At 47.4% G+C, this 12,391-nt stretch overlaps 1 protein-coding gene and 1 non-coding gene across 3 annotated transcripts; both read left to right on the top strand.

Moving 5' to 3' along the window:
- Window positions 1-6,189: 6,189 nt before the first annotated feature.
- LOC119362337 (alpha-L-arabinofuranosidase 1-like) lies at window positions 6,190-12,004 on the top strand. 2 transcript variants are annotated; one of them, XM_037627544.1, is made up of 17 exons: window positions 6,190-6,288; window positions 7,393-7,447; window positions 7,558-7,769; window positions 7,965-8,086; window positions 8,171-8,324; window positions 8,486-8,555; window positions 8,639-8,784; window positions 8,881-8,926; window positions 9,004-9,056; window positions 9,625-9,769; window positions 10,098-10,216; window positions 10,298-10,369; window positions 10,478-10,581; window positions 10,822-10,878; window positions 10,993-11,191; window positions 11,289-11,432; window positions 11,522-12,004. In XM_037627544.1, the coding sequence occupies exons 3-17, from the start codon at window positions 7,686-7,688 to the stop codon at window positions 11,639-11,641; spliced, it is 1,635 nt and encodes a 544-aa protein (XP_037483441.1). In that variant the 5' UTR covers window positions 6,190-6,288; window positions 7,393-7,447; window positions 7,558-7,685; the 3' UTR covers window positions 11,642-12,004. The 2 variants fall into 2 exon arrangements, with proteins under 2 accessions (XP_037483441.1, XP_037483440.1); XM_037627543.1 differs by lacking the exon at window positions 6,190-6,288 and adding an exon at window positions 6,307-7,062.
- TRNAE-CUC lies at window positions 11,824-11,896 on the top strand. Its single transcript has one exon. It is a non-coding gene; the product is annotated as a tRNA-Glu (tRNA).
- Window positions 12,005-12,391: the final 387 nt, after the last annotated feature.

Raw genomic sequence — 12,391 nt, 5'->3', positions numbered from 1 at the left:
GCCCTTCACGTTGCATCATTGCTACAAAGAGCTATGCAAGAACCAGAAGTGGATCCAAAGAATCGCGGAGACCACTTCAAAGAGATCAAGGTTGAGCATATCCATTGAGGAGGACAACGAGGTTGATGAAGATGCCAATAATAGACGGGAAGGAAACCAGATTGCAAAAGAAAGAAATAAGATAAATGCATTCGGTGGCACTTACAAAGAAGAACTTGTGGCAAAGTTCTCATCCTCCACCACCTTGAGCTCACTCCACCTTGCCATCTTCTCTTTTTGCGTTCGGCCCCCAACACCTTCTTCGTCTCGATCAGAAATTCCCTTAGCGGCCACCCAAGGTTTTCTTTGTAGCGCCATCTCGGTCGTCTGAAAGATCGTGGATGTCGCCTAGAGGGGGGGTGAATAGGCGTTTTAAAATAATTATGGTTTAGGCTTGAACAAATGCGGAATAAACCTAGCGGTTAATTTGTCAAGCACAAAACCTAAAACAACTAGGCTCACCTATGTGCACCAACAACTTATGCTAAGCAGTATAAGCAACTATGTGATAGCAAGATATATGACAAAGAACAATTTGGCTATCACAAAGTAAAGTGCATAAGTAAAGGGCTCGGGTAAGAGATAACCGAGGCACGCGGAGACGACGATGTATCCCGAAGTTCACACCCTTGCGGATGCTAATCTCCGTTTGGAGCGGTGTGGAGGCACAATGCTCCCCAAGAAGCCACTAGGGCCACCGTAATCTCCTCACGCCCTAGCACAATGCAAGATGCCGTGATTCCACTAAGGGACCCTTGAGGGCGGTCACCGAACCCGTACAAATGGCGACCCTTGGGGGCGGTCACCGAACCCGTACACTTTGGCAACCCTTGGGGGCGGTCACCGGTACCCGTCAAAATGCTCGGGGCGATCTCCACAACCTAATTGGAGACCCCGACGCGTGCCCGAAGCTTTACACCACAATGATTGAGCTCCGAACACCACCAACTAACTAGGGGCGCCCAAGCACCCAAGATGAACAAGCTCAAGGGCACCAAGCACCCAAGAGTAATAAGCTTCTCAACTTGTAACTTCCACGTATCACGTGGAGAACTCAAACCGATGCACCAAATGCAATGGCAAAGGCACACGGAGTGCCCAAGTCCTTCTCTCCCAAATCCCACCGAAGCAACTAATGCTAGGGAAGAAAATGAGAGGAAGAACGAAAGAAGAACACGAAGAACTCCAAGATCTAGATCCAAGGGGTTCCCCTCACTTAGAGGAGAAAGTGATTGGTGGAAATGTGGATCTAGATCTCCTCTCTCTTTTCCCCCAAAAACTAGCAAGAATCCATGGAGGGATTGAGAGATAGCAAGCTCGGAGAAGGTCAACAATGGGGGAAGAACACGAGCTCGAAGGGATAAAGTTCAATGGGGAAGAAGACCCCCTTTTATAGGAGGGGGGAAATCCAACCGTTACCCCACTGTACATCCCCGCACAGAGCGGTACTACCGCTAGGGCAGGGCGGTACTACCGCTGAGAGCGGTACTACCGCTCCCACCCAGCGGTACTACCGCGCTGGCGAGGAAGACAGGGCCCTGGGCCCAGAGCGGTACTACCGCGGGAGTAAGAGCGGTACTACCGCCACTACTACCGCTCCTAGTACCGCAAAACCCGACACGAAAAACATCAAACTCGAATCGAGGCGGCAGTAGCCCGGAAGCACTGCGGTACTACGGCCGGAGGTCCCAAGCGGTACTACCGTTCGGAGAGCGGTACTACCACTTGGAGCGGTACTACCGCTCTGAGAGCGGTACTACCGCTGGGGAGCTTCGGCGGTACTACCACTTGGAGCGGTACTACCGCTCTGAGAGCGGTACTACCGCTGGGGAGCTTCGGCGGTACTACCGTTGTGGGTCGCGGTACTACCGCTGGGGCAGAGCCAAGCAAACTAAGGGGAAAACGGCAGCTCCAAGGAAAACCAGAACTGCCAGTACTTCTTCATATGAGCTCCGAATTGAGAAAACTCAAGCTTGTTGGATAGAGCAAGACGAGTAGCATCAAAACAACGGCTGGTTATAGTAAGAAGAGGCAGGGGAGGTATGCTTAGCAAACAAAGGAGTGAAACCTCCAACATAGAAGAACCGGCATACCCTCCAACATCGAAAACATCATAGAAGATGCAAGGATGCAATGGTTTGAGCTCTCTACGAACGATACGATCAAGCAACTCATCGAGAGCCTCCCTTGATAGTACGGCAATCAAACCTATAACCCGGTCTCCCACAACTACCGTGAGACCGGTAAAATAGAAAACCTATCAAGGGCAAACCTTTGCCTTGCACATGATCCACTTGAGCTAGATGATGACGATCTTCTCCTCCTCAAGATGGACCACCTTTCTTGATTGCTTTGGCTCGATGAAGACTAGAGATTGCTCCCCCATACTCCACTATGGGTGAGCCACTCTTCAGCACATCTTCACAAGTCCATTGTCGCCACAATGGATGGCAAGCTTCAAGCATATGATCTCTTCGTGATGATCCTACTTGAACTTGCACACCGCAACCTAACCCCACAAAGAACTCTCAAAAAGACCATGGGTTAGCACACAAAGCGTAATGGACAATGCTTACCATACCATGAGATCACTTGATCCCTCGGTACATCTTGTGCGCTTTGTGTGTTGAATCTTTCCAACTCTCTTCATTTGGATGATGTCTTGAAGGTGGACATGAATGATCACACAATCTTATTCTTCAAGACATGCTTGCAATAAGCTCAACACTCACATGACCAATCTTTGGATAATTCCTTAATAGCACCTTGGTCAACCCATAAACTCCTTGAAACCAACACATGGACTTCAAGAAATGCCTATGGAAACATCCTTCAAATATAACTCGATGCAACCATTAGTCCATAGAGAATGTCATCAATTACCAAAACCACACATGGGGGCACCGCATGTCCTTTCATCGTCCTCCTCTCTCCTCTCCGGCGGTCTCATCAACCGCCAAAGTTCTAGTAGGTCCTTGTTCCCCTTAGGGCATCTCCAACGGCAACCCGCAAATTTTCTCCCGCATCCATCCATGGACACGGATGCGGGAGGCCGCCATCCAATGCTAGGCGCATACATTTTCACAACAACTCAAACTAACCGGACGAAATTCGATCAAACATGACCGGATTTCATATAAACACACCCGGATTTCATATAAACACGGTCAAATTTCATATAAACATGACATATTTCATTTAAACAAGACGGATTTCATTACATTTATATCAACTAAGTGGAGCTCGTCCGGCTAGGTCTAAATGGTCGCCGGCGCCAGTTCCCTGTGTCCGGCCATGAACCAAGAGAACTGAAGCTTCACCGTCTCGAGCTCCGCCTCGGCGCTCTCCGGCTCCGGCGCGTAACCTCCGCCTTCGGAGGCCCGGGAAGTGAAGTTGTCCGCCTCCACATCGCCGCCAAGCGACTAATTGGCCGAAGATGCTCAGCCCATCAAGCTTGGCGTCGACGGGAGGGGAGGAGTGGTGGCTGTCGTGGTTCTAAGTCTGACAGTAGAATGGGGGGTAGGTATGGAGAGGCAAGATCCTAGCTATGGAGCAGTTGTGAAGACAAAGGATGTACGAGTTCAGGCCCTTCTCGGAGGAAGTAACAGCCCTACGTCTCGGAGCCCGGAGGCGGTCGACTGAATTATGTGTGTAGAGATTACAGGGGTGCGAACCCTTTACACTGAGGAGGGGGTGGCTTATATAGTGTCTGCCAGACCCCTCCGGTCCTCAGTAATGCAGGGTTTAAAGTACATTGAGGCTAGGCGTTACTGGTAACGTCTTACATAAAGTGTCCTAAATGCCATAAAGACTACTTAATTACGGACCGTTTGGATGCAGGGTGGCTCTTGATCTCCTAGTGGTCGAGTGAATCTTCATGGTCGAGTCCTTCGAGTCAGTCGAGTGAGGTCTCTCTTGGTCGACTGGAAGGCAACTTCTTCTGAGGGTGTCCTTGGGAAGGGTACCTAAGACAGGTCTGTGACCCTACCCTAGGTACATGACTTCATCAGTGGCCTTCATGGGACTAGAGCGACGGAGACCTATCATGCAGTACTCTTCCTCGCTGCCGCGGTGCCCGAGGATGTGTCGACTTCTTCGTGGAGGCCCGGGAAGTGAAGTTGTACGCCTCCTCGTCGGTCTTGCCGAACACCGCCTCGCCCGCGTCGTCGTCGCACTCCTTGCCGGCGGTCGCCAGCCGCTGCCGGTACCGCCAGCGGGTGAGGTAGATCTCGTAGGCGGAGCGATAGGACTCGAGCAATGCCTCCTGCTCCGTCAGGTCCGCGTCCGACGCGACCGCCCTGCTGGCGGCGACCTGCTCCTCCGCCTGCAGATGCTCTTGGAGGAGGTTGTGGTTGTAGTGGGCGTCGGCCAGCGCCTCCCGCTTCTCTCGCACCATGTCCATACAATGGGCACATGTCTCGCCGTTGGCATGGTGCAATGCACCAGCGAGGGTGGAGCGGAGGAAGAGGACGGTGGTGCTAGCTCGTCGGAGGAGGCGTCCTTCATTTGCACGCCGTCATCGCAGGTGTCCTCCGGCTGCCTGTCGGTCTGCCAGTTGGCAGCAATGGCGCCCATCTCCTTCTTTTGCTCTGACGTCAGCCCGTCCCAGAGAGCCTTGGCGGCGGAGGGATCCATGACGGGAAGTGGTGTGGAGAGGGATGACTATGGCTATGGCCGGGGCACTGGGGCAGCGGTTTACATAGCACTGGTGGGCGGCAGAGGGACAGACGGGTGGAGCCTGAGGAGATGCCTCGGCAACCGCGTGCCGTCAATGCGGGCGGCAGACGGACGGATGGGCGGCCACTATGTCGTTCGAACACGCGGCAGTCGCCTGCATCGGGAAGCGGCGCAGGCGGCACTCTCTCGGTCGACACACCGTTTCATGCCGTCGCCGGTGAGCGGTAACGTCCTCTCTGGCCGGGCATGAATGTGGGTGCTGACGCTCTGGAGCGACGCTGACCGAAAACGCGCGGGAGGGAGGAGGGGCTTCTGGTGGGCCAGGGCGATCAAAAGCGGGCTTGGGATCGGCCCAGACTCCCGCAAACCTCCCTCACGTTTGTCTCTGGTTTGCGGGAGAAAACGCGTTCGGACCGCGAACCGATATAGAACCACGTTAGATGATTTATGCAGTCCAGACAGCGCGGTCCGGACGGTTACGAAGGTTTGAGGGTGGCGTTGGAGATGGCCTTAGAGCATCTCTAGCAGACCCCTTAAACCGTGGAACTGAAAACGGTTCGTGGAAAACGCGTTTTAAGGGTCGGTTTGAGCTGCGGCCGAACAAACCCCTCAAACTTAAACTGTAAAAGTGAATATTCGTTTATATTTTTTCTCGCGTCTTCTCTTTCCTCTCGCCTATGTCCACGATCAACTAGCTCGCTCCTACGAAGCCGACGAACAACGCACGAAACAGCCAAATACGGAGCGCACGGAGCGGCCAAATCCCGAATCAATCTAGGAGCTAGCTAGCTAGCTCCTCCGTCGAGGATGACCCCCGGCCTCTGCATCTGTGTGATGCATATGGCCACTTTATTAATTATTCTCATAAGATAGGACTGTGCAATTTGTTCGCGACTGATAGTCGCTCGGCCGATCTTATTTTAGCAATTTATAGAAAAGAAGGGCTGAGGAAACAACTTTCAAAAACATTTTACATCTTTTACATGACAAAAATTTGTGATCAGAAAATATGCAAATGGTGTACTAATAAAATTTAAAAGGAGTGACTATGCCTCAGTCAACTTAATTCTTCGTCATGTAGTGATAGTCGTCCAATTAAGATAGTATCTCTACGCGCTCTGGACTAACTCGGATGTCTGGATCAATTTCTTAGTGATGATTTATTTTAATGAAATATAAAAGACCAATATTTAGAAACCTCTGAATGTGATTTTAAAAGCTTCAACTTGATGAAAATACTTTCGATGTTTCACCAGAACGAAGATAGCAACAATTAATATTCTCCTACCTAGACTTTTTTTTCCCACACTGGAGTGAGTTTGAAGCATTATTCTGAGAAATCCATAGCTTTCCCGCGAAAAGAATATTAAGGAATGAAATCTTTCAAGTTTCAGCTAAGCTCAAACGGCCAACCGAATGGCGAAATCCCCCGACGCTCGCCTCCCCGCCGACGGCGATGCGGCGACGCCCCCCGCCTTCGCCGCCCGCGCCGCATGCCCCTTCGAAGAGCCGGCCGCTCCTCCCGCATACCTCTTCGCCGGCCCCCCACGTCCTCCCGCGGCCCCGACGCCGGTGAGTCGCCGCAACCCTAGAGAGCCCCGCACCCGGGCAGATCTTTTCTGCATCGAGCTGTTGGATTCCCCATTTAGGAGAAGAGTCGACCCCAAGATGAACACACACATATTCTTTGCTTTGGCTTCAACTGTACTCAAGAACGCACCGAGCCGCTGTCTCTGTTTATTTTCGGCCACCATTTCTATTTCTGCAGACCTCGCCTCCAGTGTGAGCACTTGCGGATAATCGTCAACAGCAAGAGTAGCTGCCACTGATTCATCAACGGCAATGAGAGCACGCACGTACTCGGTTGCTTCTTGCTTCCCCGCGATGTGATGTGCAAAAACGGAGGAGTAAAGCTTCAAACAGAATACTGACGTACGTCCCCATCCGTGCCCATCTTCGTCCCTCGTCGATTGGATGCCTTCTCGGCTAGCTTTGCTTCCACTCGTGGGACTGCCTTTTTTACTCAAATTGCTGGTTGCTTGACGCAGTACGCTTCTAGCCACTGGTTGCATGAGCGATAGCCTGTGCTATATATATGGGTAGGCTGTGGATTCAGTACTCTATTCTTTGATTTGAGCTACGGGTTCAGTTTAGATGAGCACAATGGCCGTGCCGAGGGTGTATGCCGGTCATTGGCTCCGTTGTGTGCTGGTAGTGGTGTGTGCCTTGTGCTGGGCATCATCCTCTGTTAGGCTCGTGGCGGGACAGGCCGGGCAGCTGAGCGTGGACGCCTCGCCGCAGACTGCGAGGAAGATGCCTGACAAGATGTTCGGCATCTTTTTTGAGGTGAGAATAAGAGTCTCTTGGTAAATTGCTTGTCAAACTGCCATTGCTGAAAACTTTGCGCTCTTTGTTCAAGTTTGTACTAGCCAGCTGGTAAAACTTTGCATAAGCATTTCTCTCGTTCAGTAAGGCCATTTTATTTGCTTACAGTTTAAACTATATATGCAGATATATTGGTTAACTGAATCTCATAGGATTACAGAGTGCAGCTCTGACGCAGTTTGCCTCGGGTCAAAAAAGTTGGATCTTGGAAAAATGGTTTTTATTTTGCTGCAAAGAGGATAAACTCGACAACAATAAGTAATTCAAATCATTTTTTGGTTTTATCTGTAGGAGATCAACCATGCTGGTGCTGGTGGGTTGTGGGCAGAGCTTGTGAGCAACAGAGGTAAGGAAACCTTAATTGTCAGGATATGTGTTAATGAGTCAAAGGGTCCATTCTGCACTTACATTTTTCCTTGCTCAGTGTTGTGTATACCCTGACAAAATTACTTCCAGGTTTTGAGGCCGGTGGGCCTAATACACCATCAAACATCGACCCATGGTTCATAATTGGAAATGAATCAAGCATCATCGTGGGAACCGATCGGACATCTTGTTTCGAACGTAACCCGGTCGCACTCCGAATGGAAGTTCTTTGTGGTTCTAAAGGAACTAATGTCTGCCCATCCGGAGGGGTTGGGGTCTACAATCCTGGTTACTGGGGCATGGTATGGTATTTCTTTTCTTCATATGTCTGCATATAAAAAATGTTGAATTGTTTTCGAAAGAAATACAACATATTTCGGTGTACAATATTGCGGATCGTATGAGGCAATTTCAATTTGGTTTGAAATGCATTATTATCCTTTTAAATGAAATGGAACTCATTACAAGTTTGCCTCATATTGATTTTGTCTTTCCAGAACATTGAAAGAAGGAAGGGTTATAAGGTGAGCCTGCACATTAGGTCTTCAGATGCAGTTTCCTTGACCATTTCTTTGGCAAGCTCTGACGGTCTGCACAAACTCGCTTCTCGCACCATCACGTAATGTTATGCCATCGTCAATTTATCAGAGATGCTGCATTTCTCTTTGCGTATTTCTGACATGCACTCCCCTGGTGCTTTCAGGGGTGGCAAGAAACAATTCGCCAAATGGACAAAGATACAGTTTCATTTGTATTCCAGCCAAAACAACACTAATTCAAGGCTTCAAATTACAACCACTAAAACTGGGGTGGTCTGGCTCGATCAAGTGTCGGTTATGCCATCAGACACTTACATGGTAAGCCTTCTTTGTGTTTGTTTCTCTTCCTTTTGATTAGATTTCCTTTTTCTTTTTCTTCTAATTTTCTTTCTGTTGAAGAAAGCAATGAGAATGAACACTATGTATATTTTTACCTGTACCATGTTTGAACTTTTATTCATTACATGTTTTCTTCATAGGGACATGGTTTTCGGAAGGATCTTGCTTCTATGTTGGCCAATTTAAAGCCCCAGTTTCTCAAGTTTCCAGGTCTGTCATATTTGCAGTTGTTACATCCAAGGTCAAGTTATATCATTACATGATTTTGATGGGATAAATCAAACGTATTTTAGGCGGTAACTACGCCATGGGAAACTATCTAAGAAACGCGTTTCATTGGGGCGAAACTGTGGGTCCATGGGAGGAAAGACCTGGCCATGTCAATGATGCCTGGGGATACTGGACTGACGATGGGCTTGGATTCTTTGAGTTCCTTCAGGTAAATGGAACACAGACACAGTCTTTGACTCTAAAACACTAAAATTTCTCCAGTGAGTACATTTCATAAGTTGATATTGATATTTATTTACTGCAGTTAGCTGAAGACCTTGGTGCTTCCCCTGTTTGGGTGGTGAATGATGGTATGTTCAGTCTGTATACATGTACGACTTCTAGCAAACACTTGATCTGTCTTATGAAATGCTTGTGAGTACTGCAGGAGCAAGCATTAATGAAGAAGTTCCTACTGCAATAATTGCATCTCTGGTGAAGGTATGTTCTTCAATACTATATTGTCAGTTGATAAAGGAAAGAAAAGCTGATTGGATAACGTAATGCCCAAACTGAAATCTCTGATTTAGTTTGACGGCATATGTGCTCTCCTCTTTTATTTGAAAACAATATATGATGTCCAACCTCACAAACAATAGGCAACGTGAACTTGTTCTACGAGGAACTATGGGTACAACAGTATAAGACATAAAAAATAGAGAGGACAACTGGTTTGCATAATAGGTCATCGATTTTAAGAATATATTAACCTAATTTAGCAGCTGTGTTTGCAAGCTACATGAATTATATTGCGATTATATTTCCCACAAGCACCATGGTTCAGTTGCTACCACAAAATTTATTACGACATGTAATGTTCTTAATTATGAATACCATCCTCATGTTGACGCCAAGAAAAAAAATTAGTTGGTAAACATTCCGAGGCGTTTTTATATGGTCTTAATTCAACACTTTTTCTGAATTAATTGAATGAATAAATTTCTTATACCAGTATCATTACCACCTTCTTGGCCCTCCCTGCATTTTTTTCATGCTTGTAGTATTTCAGGATGTTGTTGATGGCATCGAGTTTGCAAGGGGAGGCGCCAACACTACATGGGGTTCAGTTCGTGCGGCAATGGGACATCCACAGCCCTTTAAGCTTGATTATGTTTCAATAGGGAATCAAGAATGCTGGATGCTCTACTACAGAGGTTTGTAGTTTCAGTTTTTTTCCCCAAAAGGGGAGTGCCCCGTCCTCTGCTTGTATTTCAGTTTTATATCCTTCATTCCTAGGTTCACAAATCTGTACATGATCAAGAGATTTCTATGTATGTCATGATTGCATAGAATTTCAATCATGTGACTTAGGATCATAGTTCATAGATTGCCTTCTATTTATTTTTCTGCTATGGATAACTCCTGTATCTGCAACCTTGCTTCTCTGCTTAGTGTAAGGGTGCACAAAGATATTGCACTCTTTTTTTTAATGTTATTGATAAAGCAGGAAAGCTCATACTACCTGTTTACTTGGATTAATAGGCAATTACCAAAAGTTCTATTCTGCGATTAAAGCTGCCTACCCAGACATCAACATTATATCAAGCTGTGATAAGTCAACTATTTCAGCATCCAACCCTGCCGATCTATATGATGTTCATGTAAGGTTCCTCTATTATGTTTCGTGGCTTGCTATCATAAATTAACCTTAATAATTGATAAAAACTTCATTTCTGCTGCAGGTCTATGCATCTTCTGCTAATATGTTTTCGAGAACTAGTATGTTTGACAACACACCACGCAGCGGACCAAAGGTAGTATGTTTCGAAATTCCAAATGCTATCCCGACATGCTACATCTGTGATGTTCTGTGCCAAGTCTCTGACCTAGAAATGACTTGTGGAATCACCGTCAAACTGTAGGCAATTGTTAGTGAGTACGCCGTGACTGGAAACGACGCTGGCAAAGGAACACTGGTAGCAGCACTCGCAGAAGCTGCATTTCTCGTTGGATTAGAGAAGAACAGGTTATTATGTGTGCTCTTACTGGTTTTTCATTGTACTGTTTTTTTTGCCCCTGGGTACTAAATCTGGTTCATGATACCAATAATTAAGACCATGTACAAATCGGGGTTTTGACATCAAATGCTAGAGTATAATGCCTAACTGTCCCAACAAGTCTGGGCACTCTGCCATTTGAATTGCTGGTGGGCTGCACACTTGCACCGCAAACTTTGATATTTTGCCCCTTAATTGTTCTACTGCAGTGATGTGGTCGAGATGGCAAGCTGCGCACCGCTGTTTGTAAACGACAACGATCGCAGGTAAAGATTCAACATCTTGAGAGCATTGTTTCAGATTCGGTATGGTTTGCCAGCCTCGATCATGCCGTGTATTTGGATAATCAACACAGAAGATATTATGTGCTCCCTCCACAGGTGGAGCCCAGATGCCATTGTGTTCAACTCATGGCAGCACTACGGATGCCCAAACTACTGGATGCTGCACTTCTTCAAGGACTCGAGCGGCGCAACCTTTCACCCCACAACCATGCAGGTCTCCAACTATGACCAGATGGTTGCATCTGCCATCACCTGGCAGAGTCCTAAAGACAAGAGCACTTACCTGAAAATAAAGGTGCTCCCATTTTGTTCTTCCAAATTTCAGTCAGAAAACTCTGCTGACCAACCTTATTACAAGACAAAAATGACCACACACAACAACCCTTTCGCAGGTCGTAAACTTCGGCAGCAAAGCCGTGGATCTCAACATAACGGTCACGGGACTGGAGAGCGGCATCAAGAGCTCCGGCTCGAAGAAGACGGTGCTGACATCCGCGGCGCCGCTCGACGAGAACTCGTTCGGACAGCCAGAAAAGGTCAGCACCTCATGGTGGTAAATTGCTCGCTGTAGCTGTTTAGCTCTGGTGTTTGCTGACTCTGCAACCGTGTTGCTGGAATGCTGCAGGTGGCGCCGGTGTCGAGCCCGGTGGCCGACGCCAAGCAGCAGATGGGCGTGTCAGTGAGCCCTTACTCCCTCACCTCGTTCGATCTCCTGCTGGAGCCCAGCAAACACTCAATCATATGAAGAAGTAGCTCGAGTGGAAGGAAACCATAAAGATAATTACTATACGTACTATTGTAGATTGTAGTATTATTCTGTGTGCCTGGATTGTATGTCTGAAAGAAACATTACGTAGCCATATCCGAAGCTTATTAGCGAATGTTGTTCCTACAACCACTAGCAATATTTTCAGAACTTCATCACCATCCGTCGTAGTCTAGGTGGTTAGGATACTCGGCTCTCACCCGAGAGACCCGGGTTCAAGTCCCGGCGACGGAACATTTTTTGTTCCCGCGCCACTTTCAACACATCATACAAGTTCCAACTTCAAACGGCTACTACTCCAGTTTCAGTTTTAACTTTAACTGTTAACGATTTGAACATGAATGTTTCCACCAACATATCGTACATTCAGTTTTAACTTCAGCAGTTAACAGTTGGAATATGAATATTTGCACCAACGTATCATACGTCCATTTTCAGACGGTTACTATTCCAGTTGCAGTTTTAGCACTTTCAGATTTAACTTTAACCGTTAACAACTATATTTGCACCAACATCTAACTATCTGGCCCACAATAACAACGCATCATCCCAGTTTCATTTTCAAACGGCACTATTTAAGTTTTAATTTAATACCTTGGGTCTTTTCTTTTTTGAGCATCGGTACAGACACAAGCGCTCATATACATGCGCATACACTCATCCCTATGAACGCACACACGCACCCCCTACCCCTATGAGCACCTCCGAGAGATTGAGCCGACATATCAT

This window comes from Triticum dicoccoides, chromosome 2B, assembly GCF_002162155.2.
Source record: "Triticum dicoccoides isolate Atlit2015 ecotype Zavitan chromosome 2B, WEW_v2.0, whole genome shotgun sequence".
Lineage (NCBI taxonomy): Eukaryota > Viridiplantae > Streptophyta > Magnoliopsida > Poales > Poaceae > Triticum > Triticum dicoccoides.
The sequence above is the reverse complement of the archived record's forward strand: the minus strand, read 5'-3'. Positions and strand labels throughout refer to the sequence as shown.